The sequence below is a fragment of the Acomys russatus genome, chromosome 27, assembly GCF_903995435.1.
Source record: "Acomys russatus chromosome 27, mAcoRus1.1, whole genome shotgun sequence".
In the NCBI taxonomy this organism is placed as follows: domain Eukaryota; kingdom Metazoa; phylum Chordata; class Mammalia; order Rodentia; family Muridae; genus Acomys; species Acomys russatus.
The window spans coordinates 56,731,610-56,752,020 of NC_067163.1; the positions used below are offsets into that span (position 1 = coordinate 56,731,610).

Genomic DNA, 20,411 nt, shown 5'->3' on the forward strand with positions numbered 1-20,411 from the left:
GGCCAATGTCAGTATTCCCCTTGGGCAGCCTTGGGGATGGATGTCTGGGCAGCAGTGCGCCTGTCACCAAAGCTGTTCTGATCTCAACTAGGGTGTTGGGGAGCCTGACTGTCTGTTCTTTGCCTGCTCGAAGCCCTCAGAGGCAGAGTTTGTATGTGGCCAAGGCTGATCTTGGGACTGCCAAATGCCTCTGATCCTGCTGCCTCAGCCCTACAGAGCTGGGACTACAAGCTTGCTCTCATGTCTGGCTTATTTTGCAGTGTTGGAAATCCAGGATGTCCTTACACCTTATTAAGTTGTGTGGTGAGGGCGTGTGCAATGGTGCACACCTCTCCTTCCTTTTGGGTCCGAGGGATTAAACTTACGTCAGCAGGTTTGATGCCAGGCACCTTTGCCCATGGAGCCAATTTGCTAGCGACTCCCCTAGCACCTTACTGGGGCATTCTGGGTGTGGCGCTCGGTTTTTGGAGGCTGGGTACATGTTAGGAGGACTCTGGATTCTGTGACGGAGCCTGCCTGCCATCCGAAGACTTGGAACACTGAGACCAGAATATTCTGAGTTCAAAGCCACCCTCAGCTATGTGGTAAGTTGCAGGCAAGTCTGGACTCATGAGAGACCATGTGTCAAAGCAAGGGCCTGAGAGGCGGCTCACACCTGCAAGGGCCTGAGAGGGCTCACACCTGCAAGGGCCTGAGAGGGGGCTCACACCTGCAAGGGTCTGAGAGGGGGCTCACACCTACCAGCACTGGCTGCTCTTGCAGAAGACTTGGGTTCAGTTCCCAGCATGGAGGCTCACAACTCCAGTTCCAGGAGATCCCGAACCCTCTGGTGGCCTGGAGGGCATCAGGCACATAAATAGCGTGTGCACACACACACATATGCAAGCACCCATACACATAAAAATAGCTGGAAATGGGAGCACGCCTTTAATCCCAGCACTCAGGAGGCAGAGGCAGGAGGATCTCTGTAAATTCAAGACCAGCCTGGTCTACAAAGCAAGTCCAGGACAGCCAAGATTATGCAGAGAAATCCTGTCTTGAAAAACCAAAACAAACAAACAAAAAACAAAAACAAAAAAAACCCCAAAAACCAAAAAAAAAATCAAAAAGCTGAAAACGGGTGGTGATCCACACCTCTCATGTCAGCACCAGGAAACAGGCCTGTTTCAGTGAAACAGCATTCCCTGACCCTTTACTCTGTGTGCAGGAAATGACCACGAGAATACCAGAGAGGTGTCCTGGAGTCTGCAGCTAGGCTCCCTCCCTCATAATATGTGAAAAACTTTATTATGGGTATGGTGGTACAAGAATGTAATCCCGCCTGGCAGTGGTGGCCCACGGCTTTAATCCCAGCACTCGGGAGGCAGAGGCAGGCGGATCGCTGTGAGTTCGAGGCCAGCCTGGTCTACAAAGCAAGTCCAGGACAGCCAAGGCTACACAGAGAGACTCTGTCTCGAAAAACAAAGCAAAACAAACAAACAAAAAGTAATCATAGCAGTTCAGAGGCAGATGCAAGCAAAGCTCCAAGTTTGAGGCCCCTTGCTATATAGCAAATTTCAGGTCAGTCCAAAACCCTGTTTCAAATTATATACAATATAAAGATATAATATATATTATGTATCTTTTAAATAAAAAAAAAAGTGTGCGAGCATTTAACATATCCCAGCAATTCGCAATCTCCCCCCCCCCCACCTTGAGACAGAGTTTCTCTGTGTAGTCCTGGCTGTTCTGGACTTGCTTTGTAGACCAGGCTGGCTTCGAAATCACAGAGATCTGCCTGCCTCTGCCTCCTGAGTGCTGGGATTAAAGGCGTGTGCCACCACGCCGGGTGCAATTCATGATTTTATTTAAAAATGTCCATTGGTGGCGCACGCCTTTAATCCCAGCACTTGGGAGGCAGAGGCATGCGGATCGCTATGAATTCGAGGCCAGCCTGGTCTACAAAGTGAGTCCAGGACAGCCAAGGCTACACAGAGAAACCCTGTCTCGAAAAACCAAAAAAAAAAAAAAAATGTCCATAGGTAAGCAGTGAAGAGCAGCTATTGATGCTGCTGGTCATCAGATGGATAAGCAAAGGGGCTTGATCATACATACCGAATATTACCTAGGCCTCAAAGGAACGAAGCTCTGATTCATCTGCAATTGATGACCCTTGGAAGCAGAATAACAACAGAGACGCCAGGTGACAGGGAGGGAGCAGGGAGAGCTGCAGATGGGGACCAGGCTTTCCTTTGGCGTGAAGGAATGTTCTGCGGTGGGGGTTGCGCAACATTGAGGACGTGCTGGCCGGCGCGTTAGAGTGTTGTTTATTGGAAAGCCAGCCCATGACGTGGATGTTTCATCCAGTTGCTGAACTTTTAGCATCAGAAGCGGTCAGCCGTGGCCCTGTTTTCACAGCACTGGCCGCCCCGGGTCTGGGAATCCCCATTAGCCGGACGCAGCAACCCACGCGTACTTGGTTTACATAACCACGCCTACCACGCCAGCCTCTCAACAGCTGCCCACGCCCTCCTGCAGGCCCCGCCTATTTCACGCTCCCGAGGGCTCTGCCCAGTCTCCACCGAAAGAACGATGAAGATAATGTGTAAATATCAAGCATAACCCGTGGCAGTGCTAACCTGCGTCCCTAAGTTTAGGACTCACGAATAATAATAATGAAGACAGAGCTAGGGACTTGGAGAGGCGGGGCCATCAGCGGCTCATGAATATGTATGAGGTAGAGGCGGAGGGGGTGTTCCGTCAGGCGGTCAAGGGGCGTGGCCAGTTGAATGGGGACATCCCTGCCTTTCCCTCCCCCCACTCCCGCCTTGCCGGGGGAGGCAACTCCTGAATAACTCAGCTTGTGTGAGGGGCTGATGCCCCCGGGAGCCTGGAAGCCTGCCACCCTGTGCGGCGGCAAGGGGGCGGGTCCGAGAACCCCCGTGGGGGCGTGGCCAATCGTGTATTAGGCGAGCAAACGCCGGTCTGGGAAACTGCACGCACGCGGCGGGGGAGGGGCCAAACCTGCCTCATGAATAATGCAGTAGGTCAATGGGGCAGGTGTTACAAGCGCTTGGGGGCGTAGCCGCGCGTTGCGCCTCAGTGACGTATGGATCAATGGGTGATAACGGACTGAACAGGTTGGGGGGCCCGGCTTCCCCAGAAGTTGTGGGCCAGACGCATAGAGCTTCTTTCTGCAGGTTATTTTTTGCTGTGGGCGGGCTCCCCGCATACGGGAGGCGTGGCCATCATGCGCGCGTCTGCAGGTCCTCCCTCCGGGAGGGCGTTCCCGGAGACCTTGTCCGCCGCTGCGAACAAACCAGCTCGTCATTCCGAGGTGGCAGGGCACAAACACGTCAGGGAGCGTGGCTGGTCGCTCGGCGATGGCTAGCGCGGCAGAGAGGGCTTTGCTGGAGGCTGGGATGAGGGTGGTTGTCCAGCTCAGTAGGGGGCGTGGCTACCGCCGCCTCATGAATAATGCTCCGCGGTCCTCAGGTAGGAGGAGCACTACCCCTCAGGATTGGGGGGGGGGCGTGTGGCCACCCGCGCACGCGCACCGGAGTTGTTTGTTAGGGAAGTTTTGAGGGTTTGGAGGCGTGGCCGTTCCGCAGGGGGAGGAGCTGTTTCACAGCTAAGACTGGCCTCGCGAGACCTTTGGGGCGTGGCCAATCGCGTCACGGTTAGTTGGTGCAGGCGCGCGTGGGAGGCGTGGCTGGTCTCCCATGAATGACGCAACGAAACTCGCAGTCTATTGGCCCGAGGGCGGGCCTGTCAGCGCTTGGGGGCGTGGCCAGTGTACCGGCCGCGGGCCGCTCGGGCGCCGCCCTCGAAGCGGGGAGGCGGTGCCCGTGCAGGGGGCGTGGCCATCGCCGGTCTCATGAATAATGCAGCACGTCGGCAGGCGACGGGGCGGGGCCGACGTGCGGGCGCAGCCGCCGAGGTGGGGGGCGGGGGAGTGATGGTTGCAAGATGGCGGCGCTGAAGGAGGCTCGGAGCTACGGGCTGTCGTGTGGGCGCGTGAGCGACGGCAGCAGGGTGTCGGTGTTCCACGTGAAGCTTACCGACAGTGCCCTGAAGGCTTTCGAGAGCTACCGGGCCCACCAGGTGAGCTGCGCGGCGTCCTGGCGGGTGGGCTGCGCTGGGGTGGGGGGGAGACACCTGCGGGGACCTGTGGGGGAGCAAGGCCGCGTCCACACCTGGCGACACCTTGACCAACCCCCGTGACATCCTTCAGGTTGAACCTAGTCTTGCTTTTTGTTTTTGTTTTTTAATAAAACAGGTTCTTTCTGTGTGGCTCAGGTTGGCCCTGGTTTGACGGCCATCCGCCTGCCTTAGCTGCTTCGGTGCTGGGATGACAGCCATGCTTGCATCCACTTAGGAGGGGTAGTTTAGACAGAAACTTACTGCCTGGGCCCAGATCCTGCCACCTCATGTCTCTCTGGACTCTTTTCTACAAGGGTGGTGTTTGCCAACACTGACCGAGGCGGTGACGTTAGCAACGGGGTCTTTCTCTGGCAAGGCACTCAGACAGCACTACCCGCCTCATCTTACACTCTTCGTCTGGAAAACATTCGAGGCCTTTTGGTACTTCCTCCTGGCATGGGGATGGTGTTGGGGGACCCTGTCTGTGTCCCTCTCTCTGGGGCCTCACTCTGGAGCACACCTGGAAGCTGCCACCCAAGCCACAGCACCGCCCTGCGTCCATTGGGACAGAAGTTGCAGGTCCCCAGGGGAAGTGGTTTGAGGCTTCTTCTTCCTAAAGTGACTGGGGTGTTGGGTCAGTGTCTGGGACGTGTGTTTGCCTGTGCTGGCGCAGGGGGTGTTGACGAGGGCGAGTGAACAGAGAGTAACTAGGAAGGAATGTGGTTCTCTTCCTGCCTGGGACATGCGCAGCACTATTGGCCAAGCCAGGAATTTCTTCCCCATTCAATGTTCTGGGGGAGCCTACCTCTTTCAGCTGGTCTCCCCATCACTTCTTTGAACCACTTCCTGCCTGTGCCTGGCTCTGTTTCCTCCTTCTTAGAACAGGATCAAATGTTTTTGGGAAAAAAGAGTAGTTCTCCGCTTGTCAGAAAGGTTCCTCACCGAGAGGCAGAAAGCGCCCCTGCAGGTGAGGAGGAAGAGGCTGTGGGGATCTGCGTGGTGTCCACTGAGCAGCAGGCCCAGCCACTCTTCCGGGTTGGAATTCCAACCTGGAGTCCTTCCCCTTGGGCCATCCTGACTAGTCCTGGAGGATCAGGGCTTTTCTCAGAACCAGCTGGGCCAGAGCATGAGTCACCACGGTCAGGTGGACTTGGTACCTATGGCAGCGTCTGGCCCTGCCAGCCTGCCACCCCACAGCCTTCACCAACATCAACGTCATGCTGTTATTTTTAATTACATTCCCTAACTAAGCTTGATCTTATTCATGTGAAGGCGCTCATGGAACTATAGGCCACCATGCACGTGCCCTGAGGAAGCCAGCTATATCTGGCCGCGTGATGGCCAACCACGAGGGAGCCTGGGCAGTGTGGCCAGCAGCATTCAATTTTGGGGCAGTTCAAACCTGTGTTTATCTGGAAGGCTGACAGGGCACTTAAGTGGCAAGGCAACTCTGGAGTTTGATGTGCTGTCAGCATCAGAGCTTCGATCTATCCTGGGTTGGTGTCAGACTCATGACTCTCTGGCTCTAAGTGCCAAGGTAGCAGACAGGCACCCACCATTATCCTGGTTTCAGAGGCACATACGTTGTTTGTTTTAAGTCTCGCTATGTACTCCTGCTCTGCCTGGAACTTGCCAGGTAGACCATGCTGGCCTCCAGCTCACAGAGACCTGCCCGCATTCGCTTCTAGAGTGCTGAGACTAACGGTGTGTGCCACCATGCCTGCCAGGGGTCGTCTTACTCTCTGAGTGTTGGATCTGAGCCACCAGGGTAGCTCTTGTGGCAGGAAGGGACAGGTTTGGGATGGTGGACTGGCCATCAACTAATGCTCGTAGGGCCAGCCCTCGCCCCCATTCCCTCTGCTCTGTGCTCTGAGTTATAAATGCCCTCTTAGAAGCAACCAGCCAATGGACTGGAGAGATGGCTCAGAGGTTAAGGGCAGTGGATGCTCTTCCAAAGGTCCTGAGTTCAATTCCCAGCAACCGCATGGTGGCTCACACCCATCTATAATGAGATATGGTGCCCTCTTCTGGTGTGTAGGTGTACATGCAGGAAGAGCACTGTATACATAATATATACATAAATCTTTAAAAAAAAAAAAAAAAAAAAAAAGCAACCAGCCCAGGTCAGCTCCTTTTGCTTTTCCAGCAGCTGGGTCTTGAGCCTGCCAGGCAGTTCCTTACCACTGAGCTGTGCTACCAGCTCTTCCCTTTTATTTTATTTTATTTTTTAAAGATTTATTTATTTATTGTTTTATATAATATTTTCCCCACATGTGTGCTTGCCTGCCAGAAGAGGGCACCATATCTCATTGTAGATGGTTGTGAGCCATCATGTGGTTGCTGGGAATTGAACTCAGGACCTTTGGAAAAACAGCCAGTGCTCTTAACCTCTGAGCCATCTCTCCAGCTCTTATTTTTGGTTTTTTGAGATAGCCTTGGCTGTCCTGGAACTTGTTCTTTAGACCAGGCTGGCTGGAAACTCAGATCAGCCTGCCTCTGCCTCCTGGGTGCTAGGATTAAAGGCGTGTGTCACCACCTTCCTGCCACTTACTTATTTTTTATTTCTGTTTTTTTGTTTTGTTTTTTTGTTGTTGTCGTTTTTTGGTTTTTCCAGACAGGGTTTCTTTGTGTAGCCTTGGCCATCCTGGACTCATTTTGTAGACCAGGCTGGCCTCGAACTCACAGCGATCGCCTGCCTCTGCCTCCCGAGTGCTGGGATTAAAGGCGTGGACCACCACGCCCTGCATATTTCTGTTTTTTGAGACAGGGTTTTTCTTTGTGGCCTTGGATGTCTTGGACTCACTTTGTAGAACAGGCTGGCCTTGAACTCACAGAGATCCACTTGCCTCTGCCTCCCGAGTGCTGCGATTAAAGGTGTGTACCACCACGCCCAGCGTTACTTTTATTTTTTCAAGACAGAATCCTCTTCTGTAGCCTAGCCTGGCTTTGAACTCTGGACCCTCCAGCCTTAACTTCCCTGTTCATTCTTTCTTTCTTTCTTTTTTAAAAATATGGAACGCTTCACGAATTTGCGTGTCATCCTTGCGCAGAGGCCATGCTAATCTTCTCTGTATCGTTACAATTTTAGTATATGTGCTGCCGAAGCGAGCACTCCCTGTTGATTCTTGTGCCTAAGCCCCATCCTATATTTTAGTGTGAATTGCTAGGAACTTTTTCTTAGATTCAGGTGTAGTGGGAGGAAGGGCTGGAACGGGTGTCTGTAGTCTGGGGAAGACTCGGAGCACGTCTCTGTAGAGAGGGTGGGGAGCGTGCCCTGCTCTGCACTGGTGCCCGGTGAGGGCACAGCCATAGGTGTGGCCGGAGCCCATCCCACCTAGGACTTCTGGTGAAAGAGGAAAACTGCTTGGGGTCCCAGGGCTGGGTAGGATGAGGCAGGAGGGTTGCGGGCTCAAGGCCAGCCTGGGCTAGATGAGACTTTATCTCAAACAGCTTCAAACTGGGGGCTGGAAAGATGGCTCAGATGCTCTTCTAGAGGTCCTAAGTTCAATTCCCAGCAACCACATGGTGGCTCACAACTATCAAAAACAAAAACAAAAAACATGAATTCATATAAAAAAATAAACTAAATTAAAATAAAAATTATGTTTTTAAAAAATATTCTTGAGCTGGGTATAGTGGTGTACACCTTTAATCCCAGCACTCGGGAGGCAGAGGCAGGTGGGTTGCTGTGAGTTTGAGGCCAGCCTGGTCTACAAAGCAAGTCCAAGGCTACACAGAGAAACCCTGTCTTGAAAAACCAAACCAAACCAAACAAAACAAAACCTACCTCAAAAAAACTTAAAAAAAAAAAAAAAGTTCTCAAACCAAACTGGCGCAGAAATGATACTTCATCTGTGTGTTTTGAGGCCCTGTGGGTTGGCTTCTAGAAGAGTTGAGAAAATGTGGTCCACTCATCCTTCCAAGACAACCAGTTGCTATTGAGAGGCATGTTCTCTGACAGACGTGAAGTGGGGACCCCGCGTAGTTGATCATTTCTGGGTGGACTGGTAGGTGGGCTCTGTGGCCATATATCCTCACCGTGTCCTTGGAGGAGGGCACCAGGAGGTCAGGGGAAGGTGACGGTTCCAGGAGGGTCCACGAGGCAGAATTCAGAACCTTACGTGTCTGTGGGCCAGCAAGGACCTGACCTCTCTCAGCGCCACTCTCTTCCTAGGTCTGGGGAGTTGCACTCTCACTTGAGTCCCCGCCACTCCTGCGAGCCACGCTTGCCTGGATTCTGCTGTAGCTTCATGTCTGGGCATCTGTCACTTGCCCGTAGGGGCTGCCTTCCGGCCCATCATGCAGTGTACCTCCAAGAAAGAAACCCCCTCCCATGTCAGCATGGTGCAGGGCTGGCCTTGAGGCCACAGGACAGATGTGCGCCCTCATTTCACACCCTTAGGAAGTGGCAGAGATGGGCACGAGAGATTCACCAGGCTGGGGGTCAGTAAGGGCTGAATATAGGGCCTGGGAGGGCAGTGGAGGTCCAGTTCACAGTGCACACCGTGGGGACGTCTGGGTGGGGGAGGGCAGTGGAGGTCTAGCTCACAGTGCACACCATGGGGACGTCTGGGTGTGGGGTAGGAGGAGCTGAAGTGAGGCCTGCACCTTCCTGGCGTGGCTCCCCCACCCTCTGGAATGCCAGCCTTTTGGAGTTACCAGGAGCCTGCCTGGGCAGGGTGGACGGTGGCTCCCTCTGTGCTCTAAGGCAGTGGGCCCTGAAGCATCCCATCATCCCTTTTGTCCTCAGTGCACAGCAGCCTGCTAGTGTCTTACAGCTAGTGCCTTATGGTGACGGAGGGGCCGTCCCACCTCACCAGCAAGTCTGTGCTGTGCCCTACAGTGGAGCAGTGTCCAGTTTTCAGGTGAGGCCAGCAAGCACTTTTCAGGACCTCCAAGCAGGGAGGTGGCTCAGGAGCTAGGCATCGTGGCCTTAGAGGACTGTGGCTCTGCCAGGCAGGGTGGAGCATGCTGATGTGGGCATCAGGAGTGTGGCAGCCGTGTGCCTGTGGCTCGCTAGGGCATGGGTTTCCTGTGTGTGTGTTGCAAGGTAGGTGCTGGATGGTTCTGAGGCTGTCTCTCTCCAAGGACTACAGCAAAAAGCTGCAGCCTTCAGGGGCTGACAAGTGTGGGTGCTGGGGACCAAGCTTCTCCTGGGCTCCTGTGACCCTTGACTATGCTTCCGGATGCTTGGCTGTGGCCACAGTGACTGTGTGTAAACAGCAGGCACTCAGAACCCACCCCTCTGTTGACTCATCAGCAGGCCAGAGTTCATCACCCTGCAAGCAATTTTGACAGCACATCAGGATTGTGACATCCTGGCGGCCTTGAGGGAAGAACTACCCTGCTCACTCTTCTAGTCTCTAGGCCCATAGGAAGACCATGAGATGGGGCTAGTGGGGCACACACCGGAGCCTGCTGCTGCTTGACCTGCTGGTGCTCTGAGCCACTCAGGTGGATTTGTGTCAGCTCTGCAGTCTCATGGTTCACTCAGAATGCCCCCAATTGACCTCCCACCAGTAGGTAGCTATGGCAGGTGGATATTTTATCTTGTTTTCATTCCCTCTCTTCCTCTTAAGACAGGTATCGTGTAGCACAGGCTGGCCCTCTCCTCTGCTTCCCAAAGTATTTGGATGACAGGTATTTGCCGCCACACCCAGTTGTTATGTCACCATTCAATAAAAATGAAAAGCTGGTGTCCACATAGGCCATGCTGAAGAGACTGTCCCACACTCAGTGTCACAGCACTGTGCTCTAATGACATCCTACTGGCAGGAGCCTCCCTGGCCAAAGGGAGATGTGGCTCCCCACTGAGTCACTAGGCCCAAGGTGCGGGGCTGGGGGCTGGCACGGGAAACTTTGTGTCCCTTTTGCTGTGTGTACAGTTAGCACAGAGGTGAGGCCCACAGAGGACAGTTGTGATTGTCCTTGCAGCCATCCCTTCTACACACTTAGGCAGTGATGTCTCTTTTTCCCTGGTCCTAGATAAAGCATCTGTTGTCCTTGAAGCCGTAAAGCCTGTGTGTGCCCTGCTCCGCGCTGCTGCCCACGCTCTCCCGGCTGCTCTGTGGTGTTAGTATATACTTTGTGTGAATGGATGTTTCTGTGCACATGCCACGTGCGTTCCTGTGCCAGATGAGGACGTCAGGTCCCCTGGAACTGGAGTTACAGATGTTTGTGAGCTACTGTGTGGGTGCTAGGAACTGAACCCAAGTCCTCTTCAGGAAACGCTGGTGCTCCTCGGCTGCTGAACCACCTGTCCAGCCCCTCTGCAGCCCTAGGGGTGGCAGTGACCACTGGAGGCTCCAGCCTCTCAAGCGCGTCCCACACTGTACCCCACATGTCTCGCTGTTTTTCCTAACTTTTTATTTTTTCCTAATTAAAAAAAAAAAGATTCATCTGTGCATATGGGTACTCTGTCTGCATGAACATCTGTACACAAGAAGATAGCATTAGACAGCTGTGAGCTGCCATGTGGGTTAGGTGCTGGGACTTGAACTCAGAACCTTCCAAAGAGCAAGTGCAGTGCTCTTAATCACTGAGCCATTTCTCCAGGCCCATCTCCCTGCTCTTGATTAGGCACATATCCTAGGTGTGGTGCCTGACCCTGGGCATGCCTGCTCTGGGAACCTTGAGTAGCAGCAGCTGCTGTGCTCTCCTGGCGCGCACCAAGGCTCTGGTGAAAGAAGGCCCACGAAGGCAGGGGCCTGTAGTGTCCTGAAGCTGAGGCTCTCTCAGTGTTAGGAGTCGTCTGTGGCCCACAGGAGGTGTATGCTGAGCAGGGAGAGCCTGCCTGGAGGTGGTGAGGCCCAGAGGAGGCCATGACAGAAGCTTCAGGCAGAAGCTCTGAGGTTTGACCTGGGACAGCAGCCCAGGAATAGGCCAGGGGAGTGTGTGAGGCATTTGGGAGGTCCTGTCAGGTCTGAGGAAGTGGATATCTCATTGGAGCCAGGCTGGCCCAGATCTCTCCCTCCTCCTGGCTCCATCTCTTCAGTGCCGGGATGACAGGTATGCGTCATGAAAACCTACTTTTCTTTCCTTTTCCCTTTACCCTTCCCTCCTTTCCCCCTTATGTTACCCTCCCACTTTTGTTCTTGTCTGTCTCTTCCCCACTTTCATTCCTTCTCTTTCTGTGGAAATGGAACCACAGGGCTTGGACTATGCTAGGCAGGCGCTTACCATGGAGTAGGATGCCAGGCCACATGTGTGCAATTGTAATTTTTATTTGTGTGTGTGTGTGCGTGCGTATGTGCATGTGTGTCATGGTTTATGTGTGTGCAGGTCAGAGACCAATTTGCAGGAGTTAGTTTTCTCTTTTCACCACTTGGGTCCTGGGGATTGAGCTCAGGGTGGCAGGTGCCGTCGCCCATGGAGTCATCTGGTGAGCACTGTGTACGCAGTCTGAAGGTGGTTTGAATGGCTGTAATAGCCTGATTCTCAGGTGACTCAGTGTCAGATGTCAGGGTCCTCAGATTGTGTTGGTGCTAACTGGCCCAGTGGCACCACAGATGCAGGTCCCTGAGGCCTAGTGTCCCTCCTAGCCATCTTCTACATGGTGGACCAAGCTCACTGTAGGGTGCCACTTCTTTCATGTTCTTCCTCATTCGGCCCCAGCGGCTGTCCTACATGCTTAGGGTGTGGCAAAGCTATGTCCCCCTTAAAAGGCTAAAGGATTGTCACTGGTTCTGGATCCTCAAAGCCACTGTGCCACCCTGGAATCTTCGTGTCCTAAGGGAAGTGGGATGGTGTCTTGGACTCTGTCTTACTCTAATTTTTTTTTTTTTTGAGACAGGGTTTCTCTGTGTAGCCTTGGTTGTCCTGGGCTTGTTTGTAGACCAGGCTAGCTTCTGCCTCTCTGAGTACTGGGGTTATAGGTGTGCACCACCAAGCCAAGGATGGCCTCCTGTGCCCATGCTGTGAATCGCTCAGGTGGTAGAATGGCGGGCCTGCTTGGGTGCTTGTGTGGCTCTCTGGGTAGGCTGCAGGTCATAAGAAAGGAACCCTGTGGTGTTTCCTCAGGGTACCCCATCACCACCCCTTGGCGTGTGAGCTGCTTCAGCCTCTCTACCTCCTCATCATCTTCTGTTTTTTGTTTATGTGTTTTGAGACAGGGTCTACATAGCCCTGGCTATCCTGTAACTTACAATGTAGACTAGGCTGGCCTTTAACTCATTGAGGACACCCTGCCTTTGCCTCCATAATGCGGAACATGCGTGTGCTCCTGTCACCCCAGTGCTGGAATGACAGGTATGCCACTGTGATGACTGTCCCTGCAATTTTTCCTTATTTATTTATTTTTGAGACAAGAGTCTCACTTTGTATCTCTGGCTGTCCTGGAACTCGCTCTTTAGCCCAGGCTGGTATCGAATTTACAGAGATTCACCTGCCTCTACCTCATGATGCTAGGATTATAGGCGTGCGCTACCATGCCCAGCTAGATTTGTGTGTGTGTGCATGTGCGTGGAGTCAGAGGGTAACACTGGAGACTCTTCCTTCCACATCCACGTGGCTCTCAGGAGCAGGCTCAGTTGTAAGGCTTGGAGGGAAGCGTCTTGACCACTGGGTGGTGGCTCGGCTGGTGCCTCATGCTTGATGGAGTGTCACTGGGAGGGCAGAGTGAGAGGAAGGCCTCGCAGGCTGAGTAAGGGGTGACCACTGTCTAATGATGGGAACGCTTGTAAGCCAGTACCCTCAGGAGGGGGAGGCCTAGGGAGAGCTGTAGTGACTCTTAGCCACAAAGTGGAGAGGAGGCCCTCATAGCTCTCCAGCCTCCCAGCAGCAGGGCTCTGCCCTCCTATTGGCATAGGCCCTGGCAATGTCAAGCCAGCCTCCGTGCATGCCCCTTGCTTGAATGCAGAGTCCTCTGCTCGCCCCTGGACTGCAGGTTGGCAGTGGCTTCAGGCTGGGTGCTGGCCTTTCCTGGCACTGGGAAGCAGAAAGGTGGCCTGTAGGGAACTGAGATTGCTTCCTGGCTGGAGCAGCCCCAGGGCCCCAAGCCAGGAGCTGCCTTCTTGGGGTGTTGAACAGGTGGGGCAGCCTTGTCCCCCAGGCCTCCCTGCCTTTCGTGCCTGGGCCTTGTTCTTTCTCCTTACCTCTGCTCCTAGGCTGCTCTCACATTGCTGGCTGGAGGTGAGTGGGGGCAAGATTTCTGGGTTTCTGTTCGTGGGCTATTGGGAGAAGCCCCAATCTCCAGCAGGGCTGTGTATGTCCTCACACACGTGTACATGTGTGACATGACTGCCCTGTCCTACAAATACTAGGTCAGGCCCCTCAGTGCAGCGGAAGCTGATCTGTGGTCTAAGAGAGCCTTTACCCGTCCTTCCTAGTGGAGTGCCAACCTTCAGGCCCAGATAACTCTCTTTGCTACAACTGGTTGAACTGGTTTTGGGGTCTCTCTCTCTCTCTCTCTCTCTCTCTCTCTCAAGTTTGTTTTTTTGCGGCATGACTCTATATAGTCTTGGTTGTCCTGGAACTTACTTGTTTTTGTTTTGATTTCCAAGACAGAGTTTCTCTGTGTAGCCTTGGCTGTCATGAACTTGCTTTGTAGGTCAGGCTGGCCTCGAACTCACAGTGATCCGCTTCCTCTGCCTCCCGAGTGCTGGGATTAAAGCTACCACGTCTGGCTGTCCTGGAACTTCCTACATAGATCAGGCTAGCCTCAAACTTACAGAGATTTACCTGCTTCTGCCTCCTGGGTACTGAGATTAAAGGTCTGCGCCACCACACCTGTCTCCCACAAGTTTATATCATGAGTTTGTAGGATTAGGGAACACACATGGCATACGTGTGTAAGTCAAAGCACAGGTTTGTGAGTTGGTTCTCCTTCCGTCTTTGTGTGGGTTCCAGGGACTGAACACAGGTCACGAGGCCTGCACATCAGGTGTCACTGTCCACTGGCCAACTCTGTGGCCCACAGTGCTGGGTCACAGCTGTGCCACCAACGCTTGGCTCTTTCCTTCTTGTTCTTAAACAGTGGTTTTTCAGGGAAATTACACTTCCTGCTGTGGACCTCGTGGTCTTCCCACATCCGGGTGTGACTTCAGGTCCTGGCAAGGCTCTGAGATGAGGACATGCCCGCGTCAGTCCTGAGGCTAGATGGTGAGCAGGGCCCTTGGGAGAGGGCTCCAGGCAGCTCCTGTCCGCAGCTTCTAAAGGCCCTGCTGGTCCAGGCTGGGTCCCTCTGTGGCTTGCCCTGTTTGCTAAGGTCTCTCTTTGAGCCTTTTCTGTCTGTCACAGCTGTGTGGTGTCCTGTGTTGTTGCCCCTGGCTCAATAGATGGAGAGGACACTGTCCCTGTGGTTTTTGCTCTAAACCAAGCCAATTAAGTCATGGCCCCAGGGGGTCAGGCCAGGCCACCCTGTCTTTGTAGATAGAGCTTTAGCATGGTATAGTATGTATGAGACTACTGTTAAGCTGCAAGTGTTGGCCCTGCCTCCCTAGGGAACCCCTGCAAGCTCTGGTCTCTCTGTGGAAGCCCCCCTCTCTACCAGCTGTGGTCTCAGGGGTGTATGTTTGTAGCTCTCCTGGGCCTTAGCCCTGATGTACCGTGTGACTGCCCCTCTCAGAGGCTGGAGAAAGTCCCTTGCGTAGTTCTAGTGTTGTCATGTCAGCAGTAGGTGCTTGGGAGGGCAGCACATGGTCCACACACATGGGCAACATTGGGCTTTCCCAAGGTGGTTATTGGGATGCTCCCACCCTCAGGATACTTCACAGACACACAGAAGAGTGATAAGCCTGTGCTGCTTGCAGAGGGACCTAGGGGACACCTGGGTCCTAGTAAGCTCCGTGTGACTTTTGCTGTTGAAAAGCAGATGCATCCCTGGCGGAGGATCCTGGTCTGCTGGAGCGAGGGAGCTTAGCCTCTCTCTGGACTCTGCGGCCCCTCCTCTCCCCACTCTAGCCCAGTGGCTGTGTGAGGCTGGTGTACAGGGCAGAGTTAGCAGTCTGCAGGGGGCTGTCCTACAGCCTGGGGCAGCTGATATACATGGATGTCTGTGAGAACTGAACTCTAGAAGCCCCCTGGTGGGTCTAGCCAAGCTTCCTGCTGTCCTGTATGTCCTGATGCCTTCCAGGTGGCCACCGTTCAGGGTGGTGTAAGTGGTGGAGAGCTCCCTGGGAGCTGTCTGATGGCCGGGCAGGCACACTTAGAAAAGTATCTTCCTTTCCCATGGCCCTATTTTTGGAGTTGGCATGAGGCACCTGCTTCATGTTCCAGGGAAATGTGCTTGGCTCAAGGGACATCTGAGATGGAGAGGAGACAGCAGGGGCTGTGCCAGCCTGCCCCAGGGTTTCAGCTTCTTTAGAGGAGGGCAGGGACCCCTGGTCAAGACCCCCTCCCCCAATGGCAAGACTTTCCTGTTGGTGGCTGTCCACTGGTAGGAAGCCGATTGTGCTGAGCAGGCTGCAGGGGCAGGAGCAGACCCTCCCTGCTGTCCCCTTCTGCTTTCTCCCTTTGTCACAGCACTTCCCGCAGGGAAGATGCCCTGTTTTCTCTCAGCTAGGAAGATCAGGGCTCCATCTGCACAGAGCAGGGGTCTCCAGAGCCTGGTGTGGCCCTCCAGCGAGGTGTCTGCAGGGTCTTTACAGCATGCTGGGTGGCTGTCTGCCTGGGACCAGCTGCTCCCACCAGTTCTCTCTTCTCCCACCCCCATTTTTGTGTGAGTACACTGAAAGCCCTACAGCTGGGGGCCTGGCATGCACCAGTAGAAGCTGCTTACCCCTGTGGCATCTGTGACCCAGGTTTTGCAGGTAGGTTAGCTAGGGCCAGGGCCAGGCCCCTCAGTCCTCACGCTGGAGTCAGCACGTGTGGATCTTGGATGTCATCGAACCTGAAGGGTGGGTTGGTTGCTGAGGGCCTGTGGGCAGCAGGCTGCAGCAGGAGGTGTATGTTTGTGGCTCTCTTGGGCCTTAGCCCTCATCTGCCCTGTGGGACTGCTTCTCTGCTGTGCTAGACAGGTGACCAGCGACAGCCGCGTGCCTTTGCTTTGAAGCCCAGGTCCCTGGCCTCCTTGAGAGGCAGGTGGATATCCTGGCCAAAGCAAGGAAACAGGTGAGAGGGGTGTGTAGCTGGCGAGGCCACACTGACTAGATAGAGGAGGCGTGGCCATCACGTGGCTCAGCAGCCCCACCCTCCAGGGGAGGTGCTTCTAGTCACTTCAGTCTGCTGCTCTCAGGACAGCTCTGGCCCTTAGGTTAGCCATTTGTGATAAAGCAGGAGGCCAAAGTGATGTGGTGTGTGCTGGCAAAGGTGACAAGGGTGTCACAGTGCCCGTGGGAAGTGTCCACAGGCCTGCCTCACTGGCCTCCGGGTGAGCAGCTGACCACAGGGAAACTACAATAGGAGAGTGCAGTGTGTGGCTCATGGGCCAGGTCAGGACTGACCTGGGCCTGCTCCCTTGTGACACACACCTGACATTGATGAGAAGTGCACAGTGCTTAAAGTGGAAGAAAAGACTGGAAGGTAGAGATGTCAGCACACTCTGGGCTTGGGAGAGCCAGTAGTGCTAGCCTCTGCTTCATGGTTTTATTACTTAAAAAAGAAAGAAAGAAAAAAAATGTGAACAGATGGTTCATGCCTTTAATCCTGGCAGAGATAGAGGCACTCCGTGTGCTTAAGCTAGCCTGGTCTACATAATGAGTTCCAGGCCAGGCAGGGCTGCACAGTGAGCTGCTGTCCATATACATGGATGTCTATGTATATATATCTTTATGTGTATGCGGGGGAAGGGGCCCATGCCTTAGCATGTGTGTGGAGCAAAGGCCTTCTCACACTTAGTCTCCACTTCCACCTTGTGTGAGTGCTGGAGGTTGGACTTAGGTTCTGGCTTGTGTAGCAAGCCCTTTACACACTGAGCTGTCTCCTGGACCTCTTTGGTTAGTTTTTGAGACAAGGTCTCACTTTGTAGCCCAGGCTGGGATCCTGTGTGTGGTCAATGGAGTGGGCAGCAGGTTCCTGTTGCCACCATGGATCTGACCATCTGGTGTCCCCTCTCCTCTGGGTACACCCCAGGGCTTTCTCTTCTGCACCTCCTGACTCCTCCAGGGCCAGATGCTGAGTGGGATCCCACCCTGCTCTAGTTTCTGTCTCCAGGTGCCTCCTGTGCACTCCTCCGCATTCAGCACTCAACGCTGGCTGCATGCGTAGCTTCCCACTGGGTGTCTGCCCGTCGCTGCTCGTGCTCCCAGCTCAGGTGCCCCGCAGGTGCCCTGCCACCTTGCTTGTCAGCTCAGGTGCCCCCCAGGTGCCCCGCCACCTTGCTTCTTGTCAGCTTGCCGGTTGGGGGCATGGCTGCTGTTCTGAAGAGCTGGTTCTGCCTGCCCATGCTAGACAAATGTGTCTCCCTGCTCTTGAGCTTTGGGCCTTGGTGTGCATTCTGTCAGGGCATGGAGATCTGGCAGGGGGCAGGTGGAGCTGTGACTGTCTCACCTGAGCTCTGTGAGCCTCCCGGATGTGCTAAAGTCTTGAGTGTGTGTCTGCTGCTTTTTGTGATTTGATGTGGGAGCTGAGTAGCTTCTCTGCTGACCTTGTTCAATCTTGCTGGATGATTTCATGGTCATGGAGACAGTTTTGAGAAAGGTCAACCCACCCTCCTTTTCTTTGTTGGGACATGGCTCATGGAGACTTCAAGTTTGCCCAGCACTTTTCCTCCTGGCCTTTGTCTCTTTGGTCACACTGTGACCTTGGCTGGAGAGAGAACAGGGTGGACACATGGAATTTTGTTGTTTTTTGAGACAGGGTCTCCTACATAGCTTTAGCTGAACTTAAATTCACTGTGTAGTTCAGCAGGCTGGCCTTGAACTCACAGAGATCCATCTGCTTCTGTCTTCCCAAGTGCTGTACACATGGAATTCTGAGGCTGCAGGAGGCAAGCCTGTCACCAGGGTCCCATGCCAGGTTGTGAGTTCTCTTTCTTACTGGGTCCATCTGCTGGGCTAGCCTTGCTCCCTTAATCAAATCAGGTCTTGTTTGAGGATTTTCCCCCCTAGGGACAGAGTTTCTCTGTGGAGCCTTGGCTGTCCTGGACTTGCTTTGTAGACCAGGCTGGCCTCAAACTCACATCGATCCACCTGCCTCTGCCTCCCGAGTGTTGGGATTAAAGGCGTGCACCCCCACACTCAGCTCTTGTTTGAGGATTTTAAAGGAACATTCAGAAGAACAAGGCAGGAACTAAAGGAAACCCTCTCTCTCTCTCTCTCTCTCTGTCACACACACACACTACCACCTCTCTGTGTGTGTGTCTGTGTGTGCATGCATTTGTTGTGTGGTGTTTTATGTGTGGCCCATGTTGAACCAGAACACCCTAAGCTCAGCCCCCAACAACAGCAGCATAGAGTGTACTGGTAGAAGCGTCTTACTCACTTACCTGGATAGCACCCAACCCCATCAGTGTTTGTGTGGCACTGTAAATGGTCCATGCACAGGACAGGCCTGTCACAGCAAAACACCTGCTACTTTGGCCTTGTTTAGGGGGCACAGTAGCTGGCATGGTGGGGAACCCTTGCAGGCAGCACTGGAGCTGGCAGCAGGTCATATGGTGGCGGCAGGTCACATGGTGGCGGCAGGCCATCTTTAGGAGAGAAGCAGGACTGGCCTGCACCTCTTAGTGACCTATTTCCTCCACCTGGCTCTGCTTTGTAAGCACCCCAAGAACAAAACCCAAACCCAGCACCCCTGGTTAGGCCCTCACACGTGGGTCTGTGGAGACAGTTCACTCTCAGTGATCCAGGCCTGGACTCACAGTTACAGTCCTCACAGTTGGAATGGTTTCAACATGGTTTAAAAGTCTGAGTCTCTGTGAAATCAGAAACCATTTACAGGCCTGGCAGCCATGCCTGTTGTCCCGGAGGGCCACCCTCACCTCTGGAGTGAGTCTGGCTTATATGAGACCTTATCTCAGAAAACAAGTCACGCACTCCCAGCGTACAGTGGCACAGAGCAAAACTCAGGCTCCAGAATGAGGGGCAGGTATGGCTACAAAAACCTGAACCAAGAAAGGCACAGGAAGCCGGAGGCGTGTCTAGGCATCTGGGGCTCACAGTGGCACCACCTGGGCTCTGAAGTCTTGGGCAGCCACGTGGCCTGTGGCAGGTGCAACCTGCCCTACTCTGTGTCCGCAGCTTTCCTGCAGCACGTCTGTGTTGCTTTGCTTTCTGTTGCTGTGATAAAACACTGCCAAAGCTGCCTGGGGAGGAGAGCCTTAACTCCACCTTGGTTGTAATTCATTATCCAGGGGAGGCAGCGAAGGACCTTACAGCAGCTTCTGACACAGAGGCCATGGGGCAGTGCTGCTTACCCACTGCTGCTCTGCTCAGCCTGCTTTCTTACACAGCTCAGGACCACCTGCTGGCACCACTCATGGCAATCTCTAATCAAGAAAATGCCCTGTCCACGAACTTGCTTGTAGGCCAGTCTGATGGAGGTGATTCCTCATATGATGCTCCTTTTCCCCGGCACAGCGTCCCATGTTCCTGCTATCCTGGCATCCCCATGTCTCCGTTGTAACTGATGCCTCACCTTTCTGTCTCTGCCCCTTGGGGCCTCCATACAGCATGTGGCCTGGATACACATTACCTGACTTAGACGCTTTTTTTTCTTCTGGAACCTTGGTCCAAGTCTTGATGACCCCGCATGCTTGTGAGGCCATTGTGGGCCCTGCTGCCATCTCCAAGTGTTTTCTTTTGTTTGTTTGTTTGTTTTTTTGTTTTTTGTTTTTTTGTTTTTCGAGACAGGGTTTCTCTGTGTAGCCTTGGCTGTCCTGGACTCGCTTTGTAGGCCAGGGTGGCCTCGAACTCACAGTGATCCGCCTGCCTCTGCCTCCCGAGTGCTGGGATTAAAGGCGCGCGCCACCACGCCCGGCTCTCCAAGTGTTTTCAAGGGCCCATGAACTGCAGCAACCTCTGCCTGTTGAGCCTAGAGACCATCCTTGTAGGCAGTCTCTTCAGACTCTCAAAGGCATGTTTTCCAAAGGGATTCTCAGTCTCCCCGCTGTGTCTCTGGGGGCCAGGGGCTGGGGGGGCCTGCAGCGCACCTTCCTTTTGTTGGAGCTGAGCCCATGCCAGGTTTCCATTGCGTGCCGAGCAGTTACAGCCCCTCTGTGCACACTGTCCTGCGCCGTTCTCAGCTCTCTCCTTGTAGTCTGACTAACAGCAGTGAGTAGTGGCCATCGGAGGGCCCAGTGCTCGTGTACTCGGTGTGGCTGTTTTCTGAGAGAGGGTTTCACTGTACGCTCTAGCTGCCATTGAGTTCGCTTAGTACATAGACCAGGCTGGCCTCAAACGCAGAGACCCGCT

General features: G+C 54.0%; 1 protein-coding gene and 1 non-coding gene across 2 annotated transcripts in view; one reads left to right on the forward strand and one right to left on the reverse strand.

Annotated features, from left to right (window-relative positions):
- Positions 1–3,926: 3,926 nt before the first annotated feature.
- Ell (elongation factor for RNA polymerase II) overlaps positions 3,927–20,411 on the forward strand; it is a 46,372-nt gene continuing 29,887 nt past the window's right edge. The window contains exon 1 of the mRNA XM_051169985.1: positions 3,927–4,083. Within this exon, the coding sequence (XP_051025942.1) occupies positions 3,949–4,083 (135 nt within the window). The 5' untranslated portion in view covers positions 3,927–3,948. The remainder of the gene's footprint in view (positions 4,084–20,411) is intronic.
- Positions 7,128–7,234, reverse strand: LOC127210375 (U6 spliceosomal RNA). Its single transcript, XR_007833285.1, has one exon. It is a non-coding gene; the product is annotated as a U6 spliceosomal RNA (small nuclear RNA).